This window comes from Manis javanica, chromosome 12, assembly GCF_040802235.1.
Source record: "Manis javanica isolate MJ-LG chromosome 12, MJ_LKY, whole genome shotgun sequence".
Lineage (NCBI taxonomy): Eukaryota > Metazoa > Chordata > Mammalia > Pholidota > Manidae > Manis > Manis javanica.
Window position 1 is genome coordinate 936,778 of NC_133167.1, and position 26,451 is coordinate 963,228.

Sequence of the window (26,451 nt, forward strand, 5' to 3'; positions counted from 1 at the left end):
GGCAGGGCTGCTCAGCCTGGCCAGGGAGGAGAGAGGTGGGCAGTGCTGAGGGGGGGAGCAGCTATGGCTAAGGAAACGAGGCCGGGGTCCCGGGGCTGAGGGCCGTTGGAAGGGCCCAGGTGTGGGGGGAGGGCACGGGCAGAGCAAAAGTGCATCGATCGATCTGAGATCGCCAGTCGTCATCTCTCTCCAGACCCCAGGTCTTCAGTAAATTCCGCTACCTAACTTTTCTCTATAGTTACCCTTTTTAAAACCCCTTTGCTGATTTGAGGAGCACTATTTGTTTTGATATTCCAGCCCATCAATCTCCACTGATAACCTTCTACTGAGTTTTCATTTTTTATTTTAATAAAAACAACTCCCAAGGTCTCTGACTGGTTCGTTTCATGTCTCATGATGGCCGATCCCTTTTTTATGGCTGTTTCAGCCCCGTTGGCTGAGACCACAATTCCGTGAGCTGTGAAGCCCTCCTCGGGTCACGCTGCCGGCCCCGCTTCTGCAGGGTGCCTGCGGGGTCGCTGGCCCTGTCACGGACGGGTGCTCCCCCAGGCGGGTGCTCGGCTGATGGAGGGAGGGATGTGGATCTTCAGGTCTGCCCGAGGCACCCAGCCTTAGCAGAGGGACTGAGCACCAGCAGTTCCCAGTAGGAGTGGGGGGCAGAGAAGCATTCCTGGGGGACAGGTCTGGACTGGACCACGCGTGCACTGGGATCACACCAGAGGACAGCCAGCCCTCCCAGGACCCGGCCTGAGGAACTCGGTGACCCTCCCCAACCCCAGGGACCAGAGGGGCCATGGGCGGCAGGGCCCTGGGCAGACCCTCAGCCTCCATCCCACCCTTGTTCATGCGTCAGCTGTCCAGCCCACCATGAAGTCAGCTCAAGGTCCCGCTCTCCTGGACCCCAGCAGATCCGATGCCCATGGCCGCCCCCATGCCCTCGAGATGTCATCTCCTTGGCACCACCGATGCCATTCCCTGTCCTGAAAATGCAGCTGTGGGTGTCAGTACTGCTGCCTGTCAAGCCCCCACTTCCCTACACATGGTGGGAGTGCGTGTGGACTCCGGCGTGTGCAGTTGCCAGTGTGAGCCCCTCCACAGCCCGCCTCTCCACACATCACAGGGACCAAGGACCCAGGTGATGGGAAGCCCACCCACCATGCCTCACTGCTGGCTTGAAGTGGACACCTAGCATGAGTGAGAAACATCTTTGTTAGAGTTGGTCCTGGAGCATAACATAACAGAAATTGGTGTCTATAAAAGGGTGCCCACTGTCAGAACACAGGACATGTTGTCGTTGGCCTGGAGCTAGCTGTGACTGTTACTGGAGGCTGGCATGTTGGCCAGCTGTGCTGCACAGCAGCAAATGCCACCATGTCCTCGAATCTCATAAGCAGACACTGCCTTAAGTGACTTGTGGGTCTGGAGGGGGTCAGGAAGCATAAGTAGTTTGTTGGTCACAGGGTGCATTTGGCAAAACACCATGAAGAGATGGGCTAGGAGATACTCTGGGTGTGCAAGATGGTGGAAGGGAATGGAGAACGGTTGGGAACGTGGGTGCTGGTGGGGCTGAGAGCCCCTGCACGGATTGGGCCAGGGCAGACAGTGTGGCAAGGACATCAAGAGTACAGGTCACCCCCTGTCCTGATAGCTTCCAAAGTCAGGGGAGAGGCTGGCAGGTGGGGCAGACAGGCAGCACGTGAGGGCTCCTGGGCAGCACTGGGAAGGCCTGTGGGCACGGCTACAGGCCCTTGTAGTTGGGGCCAAGCAGCTAGGAGGCTGCAGTGTGTTTGAGGAGGGAGCCCAGGACTAAAGGCTTGGGAACAGGGAAGAGGCTGAGAAAACAGGTCACCCCAAAGGGGCGTCTTAGTCAGCACCAAGCTCAGGTGTGGCCAAGAAGACAGAGGACGTAGCCTCCCAGGGCAGAGCCAAGGGCCAGAGAGAGCCCCTGACGCACCCACATCCAGGACGGGTCCCTTACAGCCTCCCAGGCGGGCTGCTGGGGCCTCTGCGTGCCCCCTTCAGCAGGACGCTCCTGCGGCATCCCGTCCTTGTTGTGGGCTGGGAAATGCTTTCCGGCTCACAAGTCTGGGTTGACTGGGGCCCCCAGCCCTGCACTGGGGCTGGCACACAGCCTCTCATTCACGGAGACCCCCAGATACCCCGGGCTTGGGCTTGCCCCACAGCACGACAGGGATTTGGCCATCTTCCAGCATGGGGCAATGGGGGTCTTTGGTGCAAGATGGAGTCAATGGGATTTATGGTGACCTGAGAGTTGGACGAGGTGGTGCAAGTCGCTGGCCCATCCTTCCCAGTCAGCCCATGTCCTGGCCCCTTGTGTAGTGTGGGGCTCTGCCTGGGTCTGGCCAGTGGGTTGGGTGACATTACTTCAGGGCCAGAGCATGATTCTGGTGTGAGACCCCACAGTGCCAACTTGCAGAGACCAGTCATGGCAAGTGCCCCTCTGTCCCTGAGACGGGAGCCCCTCATCTGCAGGGCGGTGTCGCTCTCAGCAGCCACGGCTCAGCCGCCCTTCACGGTGACACGTCAGGTGGGATTCCTGCCTCCCTCCCTCTTCCGGGCCCCTTGTGCCCACAGCCTCTCTCTCCTCACCTGTCATGGTGTATGCCTGCAACCCTCATGTTTCTGAGCCCAAAAGTGCCCCACTGCTCCTCTCTTCCTTTCCCTCAGTTTTGGAGGGGGGACAACTGCTGAGGGAGGCCACAGAGAGGGTGGCAGCAAGTGGTCTTCTTTACGTTAGGGTTCAAGGGCCGGGACCTCAGAGGCCTGGCCCAGGGGCTGGGGAGAGTGCAGGCAGCCTTCCTCTGGTGGTCAGGCCCCAGGGCTGCAGGGCAGGACCTGGGGCCTCTGACGGCAGCCAGCAGGCCAGGAGCAGCTGGAGTGCAGAGCCAGACCCGTCAGCCCAAGGGTCAGAGGTCGGCTGCGACAGCTCCCAACCCCACCCCAACTGGGCAGATGCAGAGCAGAGTCGGGATGAGCAGCCGGGAGGTCGTCTGCAGAGTGGGGGTTTAATGGGACGAGCACGGTGACGATCACGATCGTTGCAGCAGCTCTGGGTGGCCCAGCTCTGACCCCAGGTACCCAGGCCTCTCCCGCATGGTGGGCCTAAACAGCACCGGCGCCACCCGCCCTCTTCCCTGGCGGGGTATTGCTGCTCTGGCCCCAGGCGACCAAGGCAGATTATCCTGTCCCACTCCCCTGGGGCCTAAGACCCTGTGTTCCCTGAGGGGCTAAGGCTTTCTGGGGGCCCCTCCCCAGATGTCCACCCTCTCCTCAGTGTCCCCTGCCCCCACATGGAGGGCATCTCTGTGTCCTTGTCCCTCTGCCAGGGACCAACTGAGGCTGCCAACCCCAGGGGCGGGGTGCAGGGCTCCACAGGGAGGAGGCACGCTATGAGGACAGCGCAGCCCAGGCCTCCCAGCAGGACGTAAGGCACGATGTGGCAGTCGCTGGGGAACTGCAGGGCCAGCACCCCAGGGGCAGTGCCCGGCAGTCAGTGTTGAGACGGGAGGGCATGGCATGTGCTGGCTGCTCCGGGGCCTGCAGTGCAAGAGAGCTGGGGAGGACAAGGTCCACGGGCATCGGCTAGCCAGAAGGAGGCCCCTGGGAGAGCCCGCAGGAGGGATGTGTGGGCCCGGGCAGAGCTCACAGCCAGAGCTGAGGTGTAGTCCTGGCCGGCCCGGGCCACAGAAGGCACATTGTGGTGTCTGGGAGGCCAGGGCTAGGCAGACACGTTGACGTCCCTGAGAGAAATGGTGCTGCTGGGGGCCTCGTCCCCGAGCAGCAGGGCTGGCGCGTCTGCGTCCGCCCCCGAGTCTGCTCCGGCGCTGCCCTGCTCCGTTCTGGGCTCTGTGCCAGGCTCCGTGCCCGGGCCCAGGCCCTGGGACAGGATGTGCTGGATGGTCCTGCGCAGGGTGGGGTGTAGCCGGCCCTGCGTCTGGCAGAAGACCTCCAGGGCGAAGGGCTTGAGGGCGCCAGTGCAGAGGTCCTCGTACAGCGGGACGGTGTACATGCGGGACATCTGGGGGCGGGCACTCCGTCACGATGACCGCTTGTGGCCTGCCTGCCAGCTCCCTGCCCTGACCCCCTTGGCCTCCCTCTGACCACTGCAGGTCTTCTGCGGAGGCACTGTCCCCAGGGAGTTTGAGCTGGGGGGCACTGATGGGGCCTGTCCCCCCCAGACACAGCTTCCCTGAGGACTGGCAGGGTTGGGGCATTCCCCACCCAGTGTGCGGCCCCAGTGCCAACCCAGACCCCTCATCTTCCCCACCCTGTTTTCTGGAATGCCCAGCCTGGGCTGGCTCAGACTGGAGGGCAGGGACGGGCGGCGGGGCAGGGCCCACGCAGGGCTGCACCTGGCTCTCGAGGAAGCGGCGAACCCTGTGCAGGTCAGGGTAGTAGTCGTTTCGGACCACGATCTGCAGCCAGCGGATGCGGATCTCGGCGTTCATGGAGTCCAGCAGGGAGGAGTAGCACTTAGACAGGCTCATCACCAGCTCTGCGGGGCCGCGGGTAGGTCAGGGCCGGGCAGGCACCCTCCCCCGCCACCCCAGCAGCCTTGGGACCCACCCTGGGGCAGCGGGGACCCGTCCAGGAGCCGGTCCAGGAACAGCGCCGTCTGGAAGGTCCTCCACTTGGAGATGTCGATGGCACTGGCCGAGGCGGCCGCCTGGTCCAGGGGTTCCGCAGTCCACAGCTGGAAGAGGGCCTCCACGGGCCGGGTCAGGCTGGACCCCTGGGACAGGTCCGGCTCTGCCAGCGGTGGGCCTGTGGCCTTGAGCCAGCGCTCAAACTCCAGCCCTGCAGGGGGACGTGATCCTGGGACGTGGGCCCGGCTGGGGAGGGGCTGCCCGAGCAGGCCTGCCCAGGAGGCCGCAGGGCTGGAGGGCGGCCCCAGGCATGGTTGTCCCAGCCCTGCACGCCTCTCACAGGCCCAAGCCAGGGACACACTTTACACCCGACCTCAGGGCCGTGGAGTGGGGGCAGCAACACCCTGGGGAGGCGACATTCCTGCTTCAAAGCCCTGGTTCTGGGCGGTGGGGGCAGGTTCTGCCCATCCCCCACCCCCAAAACCCCGGGACACCTATCGAACCTTCCACAACATAGGGTGTCACTTCACCCAAGCATCCAGCCACACCTCGTCACCCTCTAGCAGTCTTGGCATCTCCCTCCAGCCTCCTCCAGCCTCTTCTTTGCCCCCAAGCCCTCAGACCCCAGGGGCACCCCCGTGGGCCCTGCCTGAGCAGGCACCCCTGAGGCAAACCTCACTCCGCTCTGCAGACCCTGCCCTGGGCCCTCTTTCTGGAGTTTCCTAATTGGCTTGCTCGGCCTAAATGCCGGTATACCCCTCAGCGAAGCCCCCTGGCCCCGCGGAGCTGGGGCGCACACCCTGCTCTCTGCGCCCACGGTGTCCCTGCCTGAGGCCCACACCATCTGGGGAGCTCGGCTGAAGGAAGGCCAGGTGACCCGAGGGGCTTTCTGCCGGCTGAAGAGGCATCTTGTGCAGTGGAGACTCCCCACCCATCCTTAGGCCAGTGCCCTGGGGGGTGCCAAGGGCAGCTGGCCTTGGATGCATGGCCGGCCGCGGGCCTCACCTGCCCGGCAGTCCACGCTCTGCTCCCTCAGCTCCGGGAAGAAGCTCAGAAACGAGTCCAGCAAGTCCTGGGCCACCACGCTGGTGAACTTGTACTTCTCCACGTAGGCCTGCGCCGGTGGTGGGGGGCTCAGCAGGGCTGGGGCTGGGCGCTGTCCCCCACCACAGCACGGCCAGGCCCCCCTGGGCGCCGTACCGAGGCCCCCGCACCAGGGCTGTGCCAGGCCCAGGGAGGGACTGCCGACTGGCCAAACTGGGAGGGTGGGTGACACAGAAGGGGGCGCTCCAGGCACTGCCCCCAAGGGAAGGCGAGCCAGGTCCTAGCTGACACGCAGGTCCCATGGGCTCCATCCCAACCTCGGGGCAGAGGGGTGGCTACAGGACTGGGGAGGGCTCAGAGGGCAGGGCCTGCCCTGAGGAGGAGGCCACTCACCCGGAGAAAGTCGTCAAAGCGCTGGGGGTCCCCACAGAGCTGGGACAGGTAGTACACGAAGCAGTAACCCTTCTCATAGGTGAACAGGTTCATCAGGTGGCTGGGATTCACTCCTGCAAGGGGACACCCCCGCTGTGGGTGGTGCTCCACTTCCTGCGTCCCATGGGTGGGGTCAGGGCGCTCAGGGTCTGTGCAGCAGGAGGGGCCGAGGGCTGCAGGATGGGGACTGCCCTGCCTGAGTGCCTCTGGGGGGGACGAGGGCTGTACCGGTGACCGGTGCACAGGGCCCGTGAGGGGCAGTGGCCAGCTCAGGGAGGCCAGGGGGGCCCAGCCTGGCCTCTGTAGGGATCCAGCTACAGTGGGCACACTGACACCCCAGCCAGAGGCAGTCGGGCAGGCAGGCTCTGCAGGGTGACTTCTGCAGGGCCTGGGGCAGCCTGTGGCGGGAGTGGCACCTGGCTCCAGCTTGACCTGCAGCTTGCTGACTGGGCTGTCCTCTCCAAGGAGCTTCATCTGCCTGTGCAGGGCATCCAGACGGAAGGCCGTCTCCAGACAGGTGAAGGCGGCACCTGGGCAGGGTCAGAGAGGCAGGGGAGGCGGGAGCGGGCAGGCCTGAGCATCCGGGGCGGCGCTGCCACCTGGCGGCTCCCTGCCCTGGGCTGTGTGGGGCTGACCCACGGCCACCCTGCTGGACACATGCATGGCAGGAGGCTGCACCCTGGGGGCCGGGCTGGACTCAGCCCCTGGCACAGTGCGGGGATCCCCAGGGGTGCCAGCCTGCCCAGCCCCCCGCCCGCTGCGGGCAGTACCGTAGGTCTCAGTGGTGATGCGGCGCTGGGCATAGGTGGCCAGGCCCTCGCTCAGCCACATCTCCTCCCACGTGGCGTTGGTGACAGCGTTGCCGAACCAGCTGTGGGCCACCTCGTGGATGACGTCGATGACGAGGAACTCATCACTCTCCAGGATGGAGGAGATGATGAAGGTGAGGCAGGGGTTCTCCATGGCCACGATGGGGAAGGACGGGGGCAGGAAGACGATGTCGTACCTGCCCGGGGGGTGGGGCAGGCGGGCCGTGGGCGGGCTGGGACCTGGGCACCAGCACTCCTCCCCCCTCAGGCCGGGCCGGGCTCCCTGCAGCCTGCTCGCTCCTTGGGAGGGCAGGGCCTTGCCCTCCGGACCCTCTTGCCGCCAGGGGCCCTAGGACATACCTGCCCCACATGTACGGCCCGTACAGTCGCTCAGCGGCGCTCAGCCACCGCTCCACTGCACCTGACAGCTTGCTGGTGGCCGTGGGCAGTAGGCACGGCTCGGCCCACACCCGGCTCCTGTCACGAGGCGGAGAGGGCGGGCCGGGGCTGAGAGGACCCCACCCCGCCCACCCCGCCCGGACTTCCCTCTGCCGCTGGGCTCAAATGCCACCTACACACGCCTCATCTGGCCTGCCTGCCTGCCAGCCGCTGCCTGCCACCCCACCTCACTTGGTGGCCACCGTTCAGGCTGCACACCCAGCCCATGGGGGCATCTCCCCAAAGCCTGGGCCCCAGACAGCAGCAGTGGCCGCAGGAACCAAGAGGCAGCAGCCTCACCTGGGCCCGATGTCTGCCGGCTGGAGGTCCCCAGCCACAAGGGCCACGAGGTAGGCGGGCACGGGGTGCTCCATGTGGAAGCGGTAGACACCCTCCTCCTCCACGTAGGTGCTCTGCGTGGCACTCATCAGCACCTGCACCCCCAGCGGCGCCTGCACACAAGGGGGCTCCACCATCAGGGCACCCCATGTGCCCACTGGAAAATCCTATAACTCTGCTCAGGGAGCCCCCTCTCCGTGATGGGAAGTCCACAGCCTGGATGGGGAGCCCTACAACCTGGGCAGGGAGCCCGCTCTCTGCGATGGGAAGCCCACAGCCTGGATGGGGAGCCCCATCACTATCAGGGAACCTCATCCCAAAGAGCCCCCGGACTGCACTGGGCCCCCGTCAGGCCGCCGCCTCCTGCACAGCAAGACAGGTGGTCCCAGGTGTGTGGGAGCGAGGTGGGCCAGGCTGCTGGACGCCGACCTTGACAACGGCTGAGTAGGTGCACTTGACGGCGGGTGTGTCGAAGCAGGGGAAGAAGGAGCGGTTGCAGACAGAGTGTCCTTGGGTGAAGACGAAGGGCTTGGCACTGCCGTAGGTGAGCTCAGGGTCCAACCACCAGATCTGCAGGCGGGAAGCAGGCAGGGCATCAGAGAAGTCTTCCCGGTGGGCTTGGGCCAGTGCCGCCCTCTCCATCACAGTGGGCCAAGGCCTTCTGGGGAGCCGAGCTGCTGGCGGCTGGCCCTCAACTCCTCAGGGATGCAGGGTACCCCAAGGCACACAGGGACGCCAGGACGGCCCTATGCCATGCCTTGCTTCCTAAGAGCTGGCAGGTTGCCTCGAGGGCCCAGAGCCTCGCGCGCAGCAGACGGAGAGGGAGGGAGGAAGGGTGTGGGAGGGGACGGCCCCATCTGGCTCATCCAGGGCCAAAGCCTCTCCTGGTCACGGTCATCACCCGCCTCTCAGGCAGGCAGGGAGCTCACTGAGTGTGCCCGCACCACCTCACCAGGGCCAGCCCAGGGGTCACTCGGCCTGTGCCTCTCATCCCCACTCCCAGAGGGGAGCTGAGGCAGTCAGAACGGCCCAGACCGAATTCTTACAGGCTGGCCAAGATCTGTTCTCAGGGAGGAAAGAGCCGGGACTGGGGAGATGAGGGGCGACCAGTGTTTGCTGATGACCCCCTGCTGGAAGGCGGCAAGCATGACGAGCCCAGGGCCACTTTGCTGGAGGGACCCCCACTGGGGGATGGGCTTTGGGCCAGGGGACGGTGGCGGGGAGCCGAGGCCAGGCACTTGGAGAGTACGGGCTGGACAGGCGTGGCCGTGGGCCGGCTGCCGGGCCCGTGCCCGGAGCACAGTGGGTAGAGCCTGCAGCACAGCCAAAGCCGAGGCCACACTGCAGGGGCCGCCCTCGTCTGCAGGATGGGGGACATGCCCCTGCCACCTGCTCACATAGGTGTCCTCAGGAAGGGCAGCAACGGGGTGGACGTGGGCTTGGGGAGGAGAGACGAGGATGCCGATGGCCTCCGCCCAGAAGCCACCTTCCCTCTGCAGCCTGTCGGTCCAAGGGGCCTGTGCAGGGCAGGGAACGGGCGCGCTCCTTGGACTCCTTGTCTGCCTCCATGCCTGCCGGACACTTGCTGCTCAGCCAGCCTCCCCTGCCATGGAAGCCTCTGAGGCCCCAAATGCCAAGGCCAGGCCCTACCCCTCCCCTGCACCCTCCTGCTGCCTGGCCCAGTGCCAGCGTGACACATCCTGGTTCATTTTCCGCCAAGGCACCCTGGTACCTCCAGTGGGTTTGGTGCAGGGTCCTGGGGGGCTCACCCAACCACAGCCAGCCTGCACGGAGCGGCACCTGCTCTCCACACGCCCTGCTGCTGGGACAGCCACTGAAGCAAACTGGATGGTGCCTGTCCACTTGAGCAACTGAGTGCACATGGGTGTTCCCAGGCCATTTTGGAAGGACGCCACTACTACATACCTGTCTGCAAGTAACAGGCCTGTGGCATCCACAGCTGGCAGCCACCGCAGTGGCTTGCCACCTGGGATTGTGTCATTCTGTAATCACAGGGGCAGTGGACACCACACCCGGTGGGGCTGCCTCTTCCACAGACCCCAGACCCAGGAGGGGCTGCCTCCCTTGCAGACCCCAGACTCGAGTAGATTCCCAGACCTGGCAGGCTTCCTCTCCTGCTCCTGCAGAGCTGGCCGGACCCCCACCAGTGTCCACAGACTTGTTCAAAACTTCTCTTGGCTGCGGCATCTCTGTCTCTCAGCTCGGAGTCACTCCAGAGCCTGCAGCAGTATTTTCCTTTCCTGTGGACCCCTGGGCTGCCTCAGCTGTTCAGAAGGCCTGTTCTGGTTGCCTGGGACCCAGCAGCCCGCACTGAGGAGACTCCTGCAGGGGATCCCACTGCAGGATCCCTTGGCCCACACTGGGGACAAGCCCCCACATTCCTCCAACCCCCCTTCATCCCACTAACCCTCTCACATCTCCTCCACCGCCGCCCCTCCTGACTCCTCCTTCACCTGTGCCCACCTGTTCCCACTGCCCGTGTCCACTTCTCAGCCCAGCCAGAGGGCCCACCCTTAGCCTCAGAGACCAATGGGGCCCACAGTTCTCCCTGGGAGTGAGGGGCTGGGACAGACCCCAGGCAGGCCAGGCTCTGCCCCAGGTGGGATGCCAGCTCCCATCAGGGCATGCAGGCAGCAGAGGTATAGTTACTGATGGGATGGTGAAGAAGGAGGGAAGAATCTGTGCTGGGGTGGGTTCAGGAATGGGGTGCAAGGGGCTTGGGCCCCAGAGTGTGCAGCATCCCTAAGTCTGAGTCTCTACAGCCCCAGTCCATCTCCCTGTCCACTTCTGTGCCACAGGCAGTGACAGGTAGAACCTCCTGCAGCCCCCCTGGGCTGTGTGCATATTGTGTGGGGGGGAAGTAGAGTCACACGTGTGCTGTCCACACAGGAATCTGGAAACCTCCATGCGGCAGGAGCAGAGGCCCTGCTCCATCCTGAAGGGTGGCCTGGTGCACGTGCTGCAGCCACAGTGCCTGACCTGGGCCACCAAGGCCTTCCGGCAGAGCCTCTGAGGCTGTGGGTGCTCTGTGCCCCATGTACTGCAGAGCCTACATGACTGTCTGTGTATGGGTGGTCCAGCTGCAGCACCCTGCCAGTCCTTTCCCAGGGGGCACAAAGCATTAGTGCCAACCCAGCCCTCTGTGCCTCCCATTCTGGCAGCGTGGCTCCTTATGCCACCCCCAGACAGCATATCTGAAGCCCGAAAGTCCTCTAAAGGCCCAGGTCACAGGGAGGCCCTTCTTCCCCGTCTGACGCCGCCCCTGGCCTGCCACTCAATGCCAGGCTCCAGCAGATGCCTGGCTTGGGATATGTCCACCAGAAATTGCCACTGTCCCCAGGCAAGGGCAGTCCCTGCACACCCCTTGGTGGCATGCTGTCCCCTGTGCCCACCACCCAGTGGGCCAGCCCCTGGGCTCTCACTGTCCTCACTGTCTGAGGGCTCCAAAGGACGTCCTAGCACCGGCTGGGAATCGCTGACGCACCTGGACAGGACTCCAGGGCCATGTGGGGTAATGCCAGGCTCAAAGCCAGGGCCTCTCCAGGGCCAGGCTGGCCCCGTCCTTTCGGCAGGTGCCCCAGGCTCAGATCACCTGCCCAAAGCGCAAAGCGCATACTAATGACCCCTGGCCTGGCAGCGCGGGGAGGCTGCCTGAAGACGCCGCCCCACGAGCAGCCCCACAGCCCCGCGCCCACCCTGCGGGACTCACGGCAGGGGCGTCGGTCGAGGTGTAGCGCAGGATGACCTGGAAGGGCTGGTGCGCCTGCAGCTCCGGCGGCAGCGTGACGGTGAGTGAGGAGCCGTAGTCGGTGAACGGGTCCACCCTGAAGGCCAGCGGGCAGCAGGCGGGCTCGGCGCCGCGCGTCTCGGGGAAGGCGGGCTGCGGCGGCGCGGGCGCGGGCCCGGGCCCGGAGGCGGCGAAGGCGAAGGCGCAGGGCGGCTCGGCGGCGGCAGCGGCGGCGGCGGCGGCGGGGGCGCGGCGGAAGGCGGCCGAGTGCAGGCGCAGGGCCGGGTGCGCGTCGAGCACGAGCGCGCGGGGCGCGGGCCGCAGCGCGCACAGCTCGAGCACCAGGCAGCCGGCCAGCTCGCGCGCCTCGGGCCGCAGCTCCAGGCCCAGCTGCAGGTGGCGGAGGCGGAAGAGCTGCGCGCTGGAGGCGGAGGCCACGTCCAGGGCGGGCGGCGGCTCGGGCGGCGGGCGTGCGGGCGCGGCCTCGGCACCCGGCGCCTTGCGACAGCAGCACTGCGCCGCCATGGCCGCCCCCGCTAGGTGAAATCCATGGGCGGCGGCCGCGCCAGGTCGCGGGGAGCGGGCGAGGGGCGCCGGGCAGCGGCGGCGGCGGCGGCAGCGGCGGCGGCGGCGGGGCGCGGGCACAACAGGAAGTCGCGCCGGGAGCCGCCCGGCCCGGCCCCGCGCCGTGCACCGCCCCGCTCGGCCTCCGCTCGGCCGCCGCCGGGGGCGCTGTGCGCGGGGACTTGGGGGCCGGGGGTGTTGTGCGCGGAGCCCGGGCGCTGTTCGCGGGACGGCAGGGTGCCAGGCCTCTGTGAGCGTGGGTCCCGGGTGCTGAGGCGCTGTGCGCTGGGAGCGGGTGCAGGCGGCGCGGCGCGCCGGGGCCTGGGGAGCTCCGGGTGCCGTGCGCGGCGGGGACCGACAGCCGGGGGTTCAGTGCGCGCAGGGCCAGGGACCTGGGGACCTTGTAAGTTGGGGACCGGGCGCACTAGAGTTGGATGCGCCGCGCGGCCCAGCGGTCTTCCAAACCCTGTGCGCTTCCTACCCGGCCTGCACCCGCCGACCCCAGGAGCTGGAGCACCGGCCTCCAGGGACGCTGCCTGGTAGGTGCGTGTGTGTTAAGTCCGGGGAGAGGAAATCCCAGGGCAAAATACCTCTAAAACCGAAATCAGTCGAAGGGAGAAATAAAGTTTAAAACCTATTTATTGCTTACAAACTGCAGTCCAGGCCCTTCTCTCTTTCCTGCTCCAGCAGAAGCAAAGCCGGCCCTCCCCTCCCCTCTCAGGCACAGATAAGCCCTCCTTGCCCAGGTAATTACCCACTGATAGGGAGATGACCTTCTCTCCACCCCTGAGGAATGACGCAAATGCCCTGAAGCCATACCTCTTTCCACCTCCCAACGCTTGTTGATATACAGATGTACTAAAGCCAGGCAAGATATTCTGGAAATATTACAATTTTACCCACAGTGTGGCAGTGGCCACCTCTCCCTGTGGTCTCTGCTTCCCGGGAAGTGTAACCTCAGTTATTCGTCCATTCGGTGGGCTCAGGTCCTGGGATTAGGGAATGATTCTCAAATGCCCGCAGCCAGTGCCCCATTGAGACCAGTGGTCTGTGTGGTGGGCCATGTGGAGCCTCAGGGCTGTGCTGTCACCTAAGGTAGCCACTAACCTTGTGTGGCTGTTTAGGTTTTTATTAAATATAGTAACACTAGCCACTCGGTTGCACTAGCCATAAAGGTGGTCTCTGTGTGCTGGTGGGGGTAGTGTGTAGCTCAGTGGCAACTGTACGGAACAGAGTCGACCTTCCATCACTGCAGAAAGTGTGGGACGGTGCTTCCTTTAAGGGCCGGCAGGGTCCTGGAGCACACATCATTTAGGAGGTGAGTGCTGAGGCAGTAACATATCCTACCTGCCCCATCCCACCTTGCCTGGGCCTGTCCAGGGGTCTGGGCGCAGAGCAGAGGGCTGCAGACCAGCAAGGACGCCCAGTCAGCAAGTAGCAGGTGGATTCTTGGACCCGTGGCTTGAGACGGGCCACCGAGATGTCCTCACATAAGAATTCAGGTTGTTGCAGGGCCGATCAAACTCCTCGCCCCTCTCCTGAGTCTTCGATGCAATCCCCGGTACCTATGATGGAGGTGCTCCTACACAGCCAGAAACCGCACAGTGTCAGGCTCTGCTGGGTCCTCCCTTCCCAGGAAGGGTGCTTTCCGCCCCGGACATGTGCTCCCTGGGACAGGAGGCCGAGCCACCCACCACATAGCTGTTTGGGGCTCCTCAGGCACATTGCGTAGGAGTGACCGATCATGACTCCTAGGAGCTGGGCTTTGCTGCTCTTCAGTGGGCCGGGAGGAGGGCACTGAAGTCAGGACACCCTGATGCCTCCCAGTACTCCTGGGTCGTGGGAGAGGAGATGGAGGCCCCAGCACCAAAGCAGGCAGGGCCATCAGGGCCCTTCAGGATAGGCTCATCACCCCATCAGGAAAGACCTGGACCAGTGAGGGAAGAGCGAGCAGAGGAAAAGGGAAATGATAAACACCAGCCACAGCATTTTATTAATCACCTTGTCTGTATTTGTACGTATAAACAAGGGACTGTAGTTTCTGTAATTTACACGTGTTGCCCAGTTTTTCCCTTTTGCTTTCCCCACTACCTTATTTAGGGGATGCTGACGATGATGATTTTCTAGTAGTCTTTAGGCCATGGGATCCAGGTGAGATGCGTCTACACCAGAGAAGGAATCCACACGCTCAGAGGCACTGCGGGCCGGGGCATCATTGGCGTGAGGGTGGCCGTGGGATGCTGGACGCTGGGAGCCCCAGCCGCGCCCATGCTGGGCGGCCTGTCACGTGGCCCTGCACCCTGGGCGGCAGCTGCAAGTCTGGAAGCCGCGGACTCTCCGCTGGATCCCGGCTGGGTTGAGACCGGACCGCTGTGAAGGCTGCGCAAAGCCACACGGCTCCAGCTGGTGGCAGGCTGGGGCTTGGCCGCAGGCGTCCGCCAGGCTGCCCACTTCACAGTGGCGGCCAGCGTCGGTGGGTCTTTTGACTCCTGCGGCCTCTCCTGACCTTGTCTCCCCGGCCTTGACCCCTTGGTATTAGATGCCTTTCTGCCTAAAACTCCTCAAGCGGTTTTGATTTTCCCGACCAAATCCTGTCCCATAAGCCTGCCCACCAGGGGTGGGACGGTCTCCGAAGACCCCGTCCCGCTGCATTTCAGGAAGATGCGGAAAATGGGGACGCCCGCGTGGCAGCGAGGAAGGACAGAACGCCCGCGGGAAGCGCCGCGCCCCGCTGTGGGGCTGGGGGCCCGCGGCTGAGGCCTTAGGGCTCGCCCCGCAGCGCGTCTCCTCCCGAGGGCTCCCGGGGCAGGGGCCGCAGGGCCTCCTCGTACTTCTGGAGCTGAGCCCAGAAGCCCGGGTTGGGCTCGGCCACGGGGCGGGCTCTCTTCACCGCCTGCGAACCAGAGGCTCAGGTCGCACAGCGCCGGGAATCACCCCGCCCCGCGCGCCCCGCGCGCCCCGCCCGCCGGAAGGCCCGCCCCGGAAGTCGCTCCCAGGCCCGCCCCGCCCCACCTGGAAGGCCTGCGCCAGGCTGAGGCTGCGGTGCCGCATGAGGTAGGCGGTGCAGACGGCGGCTGAGCGGCTGCGGCCGTTCTTGCAGTAGACGAGGCAGGCGCCGCCGGCGCGCACCGCGGCCTCCATGGCGGCGCAGGTGGGCTCCAGGTGCGCCAGCAGGTCCTCGGACGGGTCGTCGAACACGGGCACGCGCAGCTCGGCCACGCCGGGCGCGTGCGGGCCGGGCTGCTGGCGCGAGACGTTGACGCACAGGGTGACGCCCGCGCGCGCCAGCAGGTCCGACGCTGCCGCGGCGCGCGTGCTCCCTAGGAAGAGTGAGGGGGCGACGCGCGCAAACAGCGGCGGGGCCGGCTGGGCGGCCCCGCGGATGCTGGCTTGTCCCGGATCCATGACCGGCGCTCGGGCGCCCGGCGCCGTTGTCAGTTTAGGGCGTCCTGGCGTCCCGGTGGGCGCCCCCGGGTCCTAGAGGCCTCGGAGGGCCGCGGCATCTGGCGGTGCCCTCCCGCAGGGCCCTGGCTGCCCCCTCATTTGCCAGGCCGAGCGACGCCTCTCCTCCGATTGGCTGCGCATAGGAAGGGCAGCCATTGGTTGGACTCCTGGCCGCTGGGAGCGTCGGATTGGCCGCAGGGGCTGAGCGGGGCCGGGGAGCTTGCTTACCTGCCTCGGCTGCCAGAGCGGGCTTGCAGGTGCAGGTCCCTGCGTCCGGGTTTAGCATCCCTGACCCAGGAGCCAAGCCGCGGCAGCAGGGCTCCTCCAGCTGTGGCTGCCGAGTGGAAGGGCCTGACATTCTCATCGGGGCTCTGGCCATGCCCTCTGTAGCGTTGCGTGTAGGTCTCCTGGTTTCGCCTCTTAACTCCTATGACTGCATTGCCGTTTGAGGCGTCGTTAAGTACAGCTTTGTGATCGTTCCTTGTCTGCTTGCTAATACAGTGCTCTTTTATTGTAAAACGAGGCTCATACAAAGTAAAACTACCGATAACTTTTCATCATTTCTCCGTAGACCAGTATTTTTTTTCTTAATTATTAATTTTCGGGTCATTATTGTAACTTAAAAAAATTGATATCGCTTACTGTCCGCACAGCTGCCATTTAAGTAGACCTCTTCCATAGACTTTTTTGATGTCGGGTCTCTTTCAGGATAATGTTTCAGTGAAAAGTAACTGGCTTGCAACCCTGCACACATTATAATTGTAGTTTCAGCTTTATTCTAATAATAGTAAAACCATTTTTTATTAATCTCCATTGTTTACTAAGATTTGCAATCCATTCTACCAGAAATTATTCTCTGCTTCCCACCCCCCACCCCCATTGAATTTGACAAACTATACCTTTACAGTTTCTGTGGGTGACCCTGATTCTCTCCATTCTAGCAGCAGCCGCCAAACTGGGTAACTGTCAGATCTTAACTGCGACCTGGATCTCCCTCTTGAGCTCCGAGTGAAATACCGGTTTGCTGCCAGGTCTTGACCCGGGCAGATCCAGACATCACCTACACGGAAGCCTTCCCAGCATCCATTTCCTTCCTCTGCCCTGAGGACTGACTTTCCTGGGATTGGGGAATGAAATTCCCATTTTCCTCAGAGTTGATAGGAGCCGTTCAATTAGGTGGAGATTGCCTGTCCCCCAACTCCACAGCCGGCCCTGATTACCTGCAGCCAGTCAGTGAAGCCCCTACCCTGTGAGTGCTTCAGGAAAGGGTGGGGGTAGGAACCAAGGAGGAGAGGTGCTTGGAAGGCTCTGCTCTCCCCTTACCACAGGGGAAGCCAGGCTTAGGTGAGAGCAGTGGTGGAAGAAACAGACCCTGGTGACATTGGGCCACTGAGTCAAACCAAACCTGAAGGCATTCCTATTTCTGGGCTTGCTGGAGGATGTCTGGGGTAGGTTTTCTCTCCCAAAGCCTCACACTCCTTTACCCCAGCAAGCTAATGAATGGTAACAAGTCACCCTAAGTGTCTCAAATACATCCTCTCCACCGTGACTGCTCCATCTACTTTGGGTCACCTTCTGGGCTTGGTACAGCCTCCTGAGGGGGGGCCTGCCCTCCAGCTTCCTCATTGCAGCCAGAATGGGCTTTCTGAAGCCTTGCTTTTCTCAATATCTGTCCCTACTCATTAGGAAGTCATGATCTATTAGTGGTTTGTGAAATAAGTTTTGTCGGTCATGACTAGTATTATTTTGTGGAAATGGTATTGAAAAGAATTGGATGCATGAAAATACTAATATGCATGCATGCAGCAGAGAGAACTTTTCATTGAAATTTTTTGAGTTATGTTTGTACCGGGTCATGATATAAAGTGGGGTCTTGTGGTGGGCCCCAGGCAGAAAGTCTTGAAAGCCTCAGATACAAAGCATGCATCTGACAGCATCGTCCTCCTGCTTAAAAATGTCTTGCTGCTGCTTGTGTTTAATCTGTCATTCAAGGCACCCCATCTGCCCAGTCCCTCTATAGAATAATCTCTGTTCCACTTGCCCACCTCACCATATGCCAGTGGTTCTCAAAGTGTAGCCCACATCTCAGCAGCAGCAGCTGGGAACTTGGTAAGAATGCAAATTCTGACTCACCCCTGTCCTGCTGAATCAGAAACTGGGCGGTGGAACCCAGGAAGCTTTTACCATGCTCACCACATGATTCTGATACATGAGAATTCTGAACCCATCATTTAGTCAATCTACAGTCATTTAAATCAGGAGGGCCAAAAAAAATTTACCCATTCACCTTACACACTGGGTTTTGACTTAACCACACACACACACGTCCACGCACTTTCCTCTGGCAGCATCTCAGCTGTGGGTCAGCCAAGGTGTTGCCCTTAGCGGTGCTCAGTGCCTGGCTGTGCTTTCTGGATTGTTCGTACCCTTCATAGAACTTAAAGGCACTTGAGAAGCAATCTCTAGGCGGAATCCTTTCGGACTTTTAAATTGATTTTCCCGCAATCTTTTACAGTGCTTACCTGAGTTCTATTTGACTGCAATTTTTAACTGACCTTTTTTGTTGACTTTGCAAAGCTTTTAACTGAATTTTAATAGACATGCCACTCCCCCATGCACACTTCCTCAGCTGTTTTTTACATTTCATAACAATGACAGGCTCAGCTGGTGTTTTCAGGTTTGCAAACACTGACTGCCAACAGGGGCAGCTAATTTGCCTAAAGCCAGCCATCCTAGAGATGTATGTTAAATCTGAATTTACCAAGCTTACCAATTCATCAATGACTCATAAAACGAATATTCTTGAATATGTCAGTTAACAATATATTACTATGGAAACATTCTTTTGAACATCTTCAGTGTCAATGTAGGACTTTTTTCAGTTTGTAGAAAAAGGGCTTTTTAATCTCCATACACCTGATTTTTAAAATATCAATGCATATATTCTTATGAATAAAGGAAAATTTCAGCATTTCACATTGCATTTTCTCCAGTTTATAAAACACCTTTTCTTTTTTTGGCCACATTTTTATATTTAAAATTGTCTTGCCAATCTCCCCAAATTGTCAGATTTGCCATAGTTGTATTTTAGCTATTGTTTAGTCACTCATACTGGAAAATACAGTATTTTCCTAGAGTTACTGTAACAAAGCACCACAAACCAGGTGACTTAAGAGTGCTGTCGCCCCTTCCGTCTGGATTCTGGTCTCCCACGCCCCCTCTTTATAAGAACGCCAGTTATTTGGTTTAGGGCACACCCCTACCCAGCGTGGCCTCTTGATTACATCTGCAAAGACCCTATTTCCACATAAGGTCATTCACAGAACTGGGGTAAGACTTCAACTTAACCTTTTTGGGGGACAGGGACACCATTCAACCCACAACAGGTGGTATGGTTTAACACGTTTGACCGTTTTTCTTCTTTTCCCAACAAGTTTAAAACAGCTCAGTTTGTCGCTGCTGCTTCCCAAGCTGTAGCTGGAGAGAGCAGGACAGAGAGGGGACCTGGGAAGGAAGGACAAGAGGTCCAGAGATTTGCGATCCAGGAACCAGAGTGGGTTCCAAGGGGTGGGGAGAGGTGATTGGGGAACAGACAGTGAGATGGGGTAGAGGAAGCGCCCTCGGTCCCTGCACATCTAGGCGGTGGGGGAGGGAGGGACTGGGCATCGGCTTTCAAATCCCATTCCCCTTGTTACGAGGGGCAGTCTGGCTTGAGACCCCCAAGCCCTAGACCTGCAGAGAGCCCCTCTCTCTCCCTGAAGCCCCCATGGCTGCAGTTGCAGGACCTCCTTTTGCTGTTTCCCACCACCGGCAAGTCCAGTTCCCTGGAGTGTGTTCTGTTGGGAGAGCCCCTGTGCGTTCTCCGGAGCCCTATTCAGGAGTCCTCTCCAGGGGCCCCTCCGTCTACGCAGTTAATCCTCTCCCAGCGACTTCGGGCCCCTGCCTCGCTTTGTGCCCCCTGCAGACCACGAGCTCCCCCTCTCTGCCATCCGAACATTTATGAACCGGCGGAACCCGGCTTTGGAGTCGGAGCTCAATCACGTACCGGCCCTCCGCGTGGAGCGCGTGACCTGGGCACGTTCATTAACCCCTGTGCCTCCCGCTCCTCGGCGCGGTCCTCGGCGCGGGGAGCCCTGGGCCCGAGGCTGGCCCGCCGTCCTCTGCAGGATACCCACGTGGGCGTCCGAGGTGCGGTCGCGCGCTCTCGCTGACGGCCGGGGGGCTCGGCGGGGCGCGGGGCCGGGGCCCTGTGAGGTCACAGAGCGGTTCCCGGGCCGGTGGGAGCTCGGGGCGGGAGGGGGCGGGGCCTGGGAAGGCCGGGCGCGGGGATTGGCAGGGGCCCGGGCACGTGGGCGGCCGGTCTCCAGGGAAACGTGACGCTCCCGGCGCTGGGCGAGCAGAGCTGCGAGCCCCGCGGAGCGGGTACGCCGTGTGTGCGCTCTCCGACCTCGGCGCGGCCCCGGGGGAGGTCCGCGGGGACGGCGGTGGAGCGTGTGCGCGGGCCGGGTACCCTGGGCACCGTGTTTGCGTGGTGGGGGCCGGGGATTTGGGACCCGATGTGCGTGGGAGGCCGTGAGTGCGGGGTTGGGCGAGACCGTGTCCGAGGCCCGCGGGGAAAGGGGGCGCCTGCTCTCTGCCCCGCCTCGGGCACTGACCAGGGCAGAACTGACCCTAGACGTGGCCCTAACGAGGTCGTGGGAGGGTGCCCGAAGTCCCTCCCTGTGTGTCCTCCCCACGGAAGAGAAGGACACCCTCGGGGTGCTGGCGAAGGTTTCCGCAGGGGGGTCGTTTCAACAGCTCCGGGGGCGTCGACTGGGTGAGGGGAGGAGGCCTCGTTTCTCGAGGCTGATGGGGCTGTGGGCGGGGTCTCAGGAGCCAGCCCGGGGCCCTGCCGGCGAATGTGGGTCCCTGGCTTGGCTTCCAGACGTGAGACGTGGAAGGTGATTATTCCTCAGCCTCCTATCACGAAGGCCCAGATAGTCCACCTCGGAAGGCCAGCTGGAGGGGAGCGGCGGCCAGCCTGCTGCCGCCGAGGAGCGGCGGGCCTTGCGGAGCCCCAGGTTCTCCGTCTCTAGGTGCGGGAACCCTTCTGCAGGAAGGCCAGACCTTGGCACAGGGACTAGACTTAGCTGGGATCCAGCACCGCAGCAGGGATTTAAAAATCGCGAAGTCATTTTACCCCTCAAAACTCTAGTCTCTGGAGAAATAGAAAAGCCTCAACACTGTATCGCAGCCACCGTGGGAAACTACGACACTAACTGGCCTGGCACCTCCTGACACTCTGGCAGCATTTGCTTTACACCATGGGGGCTGCCAAGGGGCGCAGCACCTTCAAGGCCGGAGCGGACACATCACAGGCCTTCTCTGGGCCAGGTGCTGCCCTCAGAGCCTTGCCCTGACATCTCATAAAACCCGCCCTGTGACCCCAGAGTATTCGTGCCTGTTACGGACTGGACTGAACTGTCTGCCCCTCCCCCCACCGACATTGGTATGTTGAAGCCCTTGCCCCCAGGTGATTGTGTTAGGGATGGGGGCTTTCGGAGGTCAGTGAAGCCTGGATGCTATCCTGAAGATGGAGCCACAGGGTGAGATTAGTGCCCCTCTGGGAAGGGGAAGAGACTACAGCTCCCTCCCTCTGCCTCTGGGCCGGAGGGGTGTGTGTGTGTTTGCGAGTGTTACAGCTCCCTCTGCCTGTGTGTGTATGTGTGTGTGTGTGTTACAGCTCCCTCCCTCTGCCTGTGTGTGTGTGTGTTACAGCTCCCTCCCTCTGCCTGTGTGTGTGTGTGTTACAGCTCCCTCCCTCTGCCTGTGTGTGTGTGTGTGTGTGTGTGTGTAGGAAGTGGCCTTCATTGGGCCAAGTCTGCAGCCGCCGTGATCCTGATGTCCGGCTTCAGATGTCTGAAGTTCAGGCCCCCAGTCGGCCATGCTTTGTGATGTCAGCCCGAGCAGGCTGGCATAGTCCGCATTTTACACCTGAGGAAACGGAGTCACAGGGGGTAAGGAACCTGTCGGGTGGCAGAGTCAGGTGGTCCAGCCCTCGCCTGCCTTGCCAGCTGGCCATGGCCAGTGACCCTGCAGTGGGTCCTACAGCCAATGGGCTGTATCAGTGCTTTTCCTGCTTGACCTCAGAATCATTTCCATGTCCCTCATTCTCATGGTCAGTTTTCTTTCCCCCTCATTTTAAAATTAAATAGTATCTATGTCATGCAGAAAAATGAGAATACACTGGTGTGTTAGTTTGCTAGGGCTGTGACAAAGCACAGACTGGGTGGCTTCAACACGTCTGGCCACCCAGAGTCACTGCAAAAATGTAGCGTCTCCCTGTTCTGGAGGCTGGAATCCCAAGGTCCAGGCGTGGGCAGTGTTCTGCCGAGGCCGTGAGGGCCATCTGGTCCAGGCCTCTCTCCTGGGCGTGTAGACACTGTCTTCTCCCTGTGACTCCTGCGGTCTCTCTGTGCCCTTCTCTGAGTCCAAATGTCCCCCATTTAGAAGCACACCAGTCTCATTGGACTCCAACATCAATTTGGGTGGGGGTCACAATGTGACCCATAACCACAGGCAAGCAAGCAAGCAAACAAACAAAAAATGAACCAAATCTGAGTCCTCAAACCCTACTGTCATTGCATGTGGGCATCCTTCCTGCCTTCTTTTTGCGGAAATGTAACAACAAGGCAAAAGAGATTTTTGTGTTTGAGCAGCCAAGGCCCTTCTTTGTCAGGCAGGTGCCCTGCTAAGCCTCCGGGGCTCACAGCTGGTGGAGGGGGCGCAGAGTGTGACAGGGCCCAGGTCTGCAGACCGGAGACACCCACAGGCAGTCCCCGTAGAGAGCACTTAGAGTTGAGAGAGAGGCGGGTGTGTGTGTGATGGGGCCGGGGGGGGGGGTCCTCTGTAAGTCAGGATTAGTTCTGTGAGGGAGTGACCACAGGAAGGCAGGCCCACCTGGTGCATGCTCTGTGCCCCTCGCTCTGCACCCACCATCCCTGTGCCTGTCCACCCACTGTCCATCTTACCAGTCAGCTTTTTGCCCCCCACGCTGCTCTTGGATCATCCCTTGGCCCGAAGCTCCCTCTCCTTGCTAGACCGTTCACCGGTCCACGCGCGTCTGCCAAGTGTCGGCCTCCTGCCCAGCTCCGGATGGGTGCTGCTGGGTCCTGAGAGAAGACCCTGCTGGACACTCTGGGCTGGTGGAGGGGACAAGGCTTCCCAGCAAACAGTTGGAGTGGGGCGACTGTCAGGTTCCAGGGAGCGGGGCCAGCCCAAGGCCGGAGAGGGCTACTGGGTCCTGCCTCCTGGGCGCTGGCAGCCTTTTGCCCTTGTGAGACATGGGGTCACCCACTTACCATGCTTATGCTTCCTGTGTGGGCCTGGGCCATGGCTGCACCCTCTGGGCTTCAGTTTCCCTCTCTCGAGAATGGGGATAGTTAGAGCATGTGCCTCGCGGTTGTCGGGAGGCCGATATGCGATGGTGTGCAGGGTTGGCTCTTCAGCATTGGCCTTCTTCTTCCCAGGGGTGGCCCAGAGGCCCTGGGGGAGGAGGAGGAGCCCAAGGGCCCCCTCAGGGTGCAGGACCTGCAGGGGGCCTGTGTGCAGCCTGTCCATGGTGTGCAGGAGTGGCGGGACGGCTGTGTCTACCAAGGGGAGTTCGGTCTGGACACGAAGCTGGGATATGGCGAGTTCTCCTGGCCAACTGGCGAGGTAAGCCGCCTCCAGGGCCCACTCCCCGAGGGACTTCCCGGTGATGTGTCTGGGCCAGCCAGAGGCTCCCTGCACCAGGTGGGGTCTGCTTTTTGCCGCCCTGGCTCAGCTGACTTGGGTGCAGCTTTTGCTTGCAAATGATAGACTGTGCAGCGATGTGGGGGGTATGTAGGGTTGTAAAAACGCGTGGCAGGAAGGTGCCTGGCACTAGAGGCCTCTGGGAGGTGCCATGTGAGGCCTCAGCTCTGCTCCTCTCTTCTCCCTGGGGCCCTGGTGTTTTTATTTTGGTGCCCAAGGCTGGGGTACTTCGCCCAGCCCCTCACCTCCTGTCTTAGTCTCCAAAGTTCAAGAAACAGCCTCGATGGAATTAGGGTCTCTCAGCCCCAATTCCAAAGTTGCATGAAAGTGTCTTTGGCTCAGTTTCGGTTGGATGTTCTCTGTCCGGGCAGCTGCGACCTGGGGCAGGGTGGAGGCAGATGCTGATAGCTGTGGCACCTGCTCTTTGTGGGGGCAGATTTCCCCAGTGTGGGTGCTGTGTGAGTCAGGCAGGTGCCCCATTAGGGCACTGCATTCCACAGACCCTGGGGCAGGGGTCAGCTGGGGCCTGGACTCACTGGAGAGGCCAGGGCTGGGTGTGTGGTTTATGGGTGATGGTTGAGCCACGGGCGGGGTGAGCTTGCCAGAGGAGAGCCGGGTGAGGAGGCCAGCAGGGGCCTTGGGGCGGAGCCTGGGCAATGGTGGGCAGAGGGGCAGGTGCAGCTGCTGGTAGAGCGCCACTCCCCCACCCCGTCCCCCACCCAGTCCCTGCCTGGAGTGTGCACCACGGCCAGGACAGAGGCCGGGGTGGCAGGGGCCTACGCCTGTGCTGAGCTGACTACGCCTGTGGTCTGCGGGCACGGGTGGTCAGCAGAGGGCCCGCCCCAGCCTCCTGGTGGAAGGCTGCTGTCTAACACACGTGGAAGTCAAGCCTAGCAATGGGGAAGTGCTTGGGATGGACGTGGTGTGACTTTCCCTCCAGGGGCCCCGGTGGAGGGACGGCCTCTGTCGGGCCAGCCCCTGGCGTCTGCGGGGCTCAGGACAGCAGCACAGGTAGAGTTCCCCCTCCATGGCCTCAGAACGGAGGAGTTTTGAATCAAAGCCACACCCATGCTCCCATCCAGGCCCAGCCTGTCCCCAGGGTCGCACGGGTCGCCCCAAGGCCTCCCTGGACCTGCCTGCTGCCTGTAAGTCTGAGCAGCAGCTGGGTGAGGTGGGAGCGGGGCCTGCGCAGGGCTCCTGAGGGAGGCAGGCCCAGGCCCAAGCCCAGGGGCACTGATAGGGTCACAGCCCTTCCTGTGTTGACTCAGGGTATCTGGGTGTCATGGTGCCTCCCACGCCTCCACCAGAGATGGGGCAGGAGGGAGCGTGGCCACTGAGGGCTGGCCGCCTGGCACCCACTCTGCGAGATGGAGTGGCCGCCTCTAATAGTCACATCAGTCACCCCAACATGGAGGCACCCTGTGAGGCCTGAAGCAGCCCCCAGGCCCCAGGCCCCCCTTCCCTGCATACTGACTCAGCTAGGAGGGCTTCCTGGAAGAGGTGAGGAGCAGCTCTCAGGTGGGATATGTTACTGTGCTCTCTGCCCACAGTCCTACCGCGGGCAGTTTTACCGGGATCACTGCCATGGCCTGGGCACCTACGTGTGGCCAGATGGCTCCAGTTTCACGGGCATGTTTTACCTCAGCTGCCGAGAAGGCTACGGCACCATGTACCTAAAGACAAGCCTCTTCCAGGTGAGGGGCCCCTGTGCGCTCAGGCCATGGACAGAAAGACGTTTAGGTTCTGGGGAAGCTTATTTGTTTAACAAGAAGGAGCTGTCTTATTTTTAATGATTATAATAGTACCAGTAATGGGGTCCATGGAAAGAAGATACCAGAGGATGAGAAGATGGTGAAAGTCTCTTCACTACCCTGTTTCCAGAGTAGGGTGGGAATTTAGCGAGTTATTGGACATCCCTTAAAGAAAATACGCACTGCAAATATTAACTTTGTTACTATAAACTCGTCATGCGCATACACTTTTTTGAAACTTGCCTTTTGTTCTGAGGAACCTTCCTGGTTTTGCATATACAAATACCTTTTCCCCCTTTATCTCATCAGTGTAAATTTCAGTAACCCCCCCGCCACTTGAGCATACAGCTCCGAAAGTCTTGACAAGCAGAGGGCTGTGTGACTGCCATCACCGTACAGAACAGCTCCCTGCCCCCAAGTCCTGCCCTGCGCCCCCTGTAACAGGCCTCTCCTGACCCCAGCTCTTGGCCAGTCCGTTGCGTATAATTTTGCCTTGGCCTGATTATCATATTAATGAAATGGCACAATATATAGGCTTACAAGTCTGGTGCCTTTCACTTAGCAAAGCGCATTTGAGGTCATCTGTGTGGCGTGGACCATGAACTTCTTTGTTCTCACAGCTGAGGCATTTTCTATACCATGGCTTATCCGCTGCCCAGCAGACAGATATTTGGGTTGCTTCTAGTTTATGGAGATTATGAATAAAGCTACTATAAACATGTATATATACACATATTTATGTATATATGCACTCACATATATATGGGTTTTGGGGTGCATTGTGTGAATGTGCACACATGTGATATGTGCACATATGTTTTGTAAGTGTGTGTGCCATGTCATGTGGCTGTGTGTGTGTGTGTGTAAACATCATCCTCCCAAATCCCTTGCTGCTCCCAGAGTCAGTCCCCGCCAACCCTTAACAACTGCTCATCTATTCCTATCACTGTAGTTTCTCCTTTTCTGTAATTTCATATAAATGAAATCATACAGTATGTCATGTTCACTGTTTGATTTCTTTGGCTGAAGGCATGATTCCTTTGAGAGTCATACATGTTTTTACATGTTTCAGTGCTTCATTGCCTTTTCCTATGGGGCAATATTCCACTGTGTGGATATAATGCAAATTTTTTATTGATTTCTTTCTGGTTTTTGATTACTATGAAAAAGCTGCTGGGAACATCTGACTGCGAATCTTCACATGCCCATGTGTCCTTATTTTCCCTTAGATATAAATATCGACAAGTGGTGTTGCTGGTCATATGTTAAGTGTATGGTAAATTTATAAGGAACTGCCAAATGGTTTTCCAATGTGGCTGTGCTGTTTTCCATTTCAACTATCAAATACAAAAGTGCCAGATGCCTCACATCTTTGTCAGTACTTGGTGTTGTCAGTTCTTTAAAAACGTGCAGCCGTCCCTACGGGTCCTCCGTGGTGCCTCGTTACGGCCTGGATGTGCCGACTTGCTGGCCGTGTATGGCGCACTGTCTTCGGGTCCTTC

The 26,451-nt window shown here is 60.8% G+C and overlaps 3 protein-coding genes across 5 annotated transcripts in view; 1 reads left to right on the forward strand and 2 right to left on the reverse strand.

Annotated features, from left to right (window-relative positions):
- Positions 1-2,986: 2,986 nt before the first annotated feature.
- Positions 2,987-12,064, reverse strand: RNPEPL1 (arginyl aminopeptidase like 1). Of its 2 annotated transcripts, none has more exons than XM_073217834.1 (11): positions 11,400-12,064; positions 8,099-8,239; positions 7,631-7,782; positions 7,253-7,369; positions 6,854-7,089; positions 6,500-6,613; positions 6,045-6,157; positions 5,613-5,721; positions 4,588-4,818; positions 4,374-4,516; positions 2,987-4,146 (listed from the first exon to the last, which is right to left on the reverse strand). In XM_073217834.1, the coding sequence occupies exons 1-11, from the start codon at positions 11,940-11,942 to the stop codon at positions 3,664-3,666; spliced, it is 2,382 nt and encodes a 793-aa protein (XP_073073935.1). In that variant the 5' UTR covers positions 11,943-12,064; the 3' UTR covers positions 2,987-3,663. The 2 variants fall into 2 exon arrangements, with proteins under 2 accessions (XP_073073935.1, XP_073073936.1); XM_073217835.1 differs by having other exon boundaries at positions 2,987-4,039; positions 11,400-12,061.
- Positions 12,065-13,951: 1,887 nt separating this feature from the next.
- Positions 13,952-15,487, reverse strand: DUSP28 (dual specificity phosphatase 28). Of its 2 annotated transcripts, none has more exons than XM_037009610.2 (2): positions 14,994-15,487; positions 13,952-14,360 (listed from the first exon to the last, which is right to left on the reverse strand). In XM_037009610.2, exons 1-2 carry the CDS (start codon positions 15,384-15,386, stop codon positions 14,265-14,267), a joined length of 489 nt encoding a protein of 162 aa, XP_036865505.1. In that variant the 5' UTR covers positions 15,387-15,487; the 3' UTR covers positions 13,952-14,264. The 2 variants fall into 2 exon arrangements, with proteins under 2 accessions (XP_036865505.1, XP_036865504.2); XM_037009609.2 differs by having other exon boundaries at positions 13,952-14,874.
- Positions 15,488-19,820: 4,333 nt separating this feature from the next.
- ANKMY1 (ankyrin repeat and MYND domain containing 1) overlaps positions 19,821-26,451 on the forward strand; it is a 33,656-nt gene continuing 27,025 nt past the window's right edge. The window contains exons 1-4 of the mRNA XM_073217833.1: positions 19,821-19,931; positions 20,350-20,913; positions 22,934-23,120; positions 24,749-24,892. Coding sequence (XP_073073934.1) covers positions 24,830-24,892 — 63 coding nt within the window. The 5' untranslated portion in view covers positions 19,821-19,931; positions 20,350-20,913; positions 22,934-23,120; positions 24,749-24,829. The remainder of the gene's footprint in view (positions 19,932-20,349; positions 20,914-22,933; positions 23,121-24,748; positions 24,893-26,451) is intronic.

Excerpts from the sequence above, each read along its gene's own strand:
- RNPEPL1 (XM_073217834.1), bottom strand. The coding sequence starts at position 11,942 with ATGGCGGCGCAGTGCTGCTGTCGCAAGGCGCCGGGTGCCGAGGCCGCG. Across the intron at positions 7,783-8,098 it reads CCTACTCAGCCGTTGTCAAG|GCGCCGCTGGGGGTGCAGGT; the intron begins GTCGGCGTCCAG and ends CCTTGTGTGCAG. Across the intron at positions 4,819-5,612 it reads GAGCGTGGACTGCCGGGCAG|GGCTGGAGTTTGAGCGCTGG; the intron begins GTGAGGCCCGCG and ends GTCCCCCTGCAG.
- DUSP28 (XM_037009609.2), bottom strand. The coding sequence starts at position 15,386 with ATGGATCCGGGACAAGCCAGCATCCGCGGGGCCGCCCAGCCGGCCCCG. Across the intron at positions 14,875-14,993 it reads GCCTGGCGCAGGCCTTCCAG|GCGGTGAAGAGAGCCCGCCC; the intron begins GTGGGGCGGGGC and ends TCTGGTTCGCAG.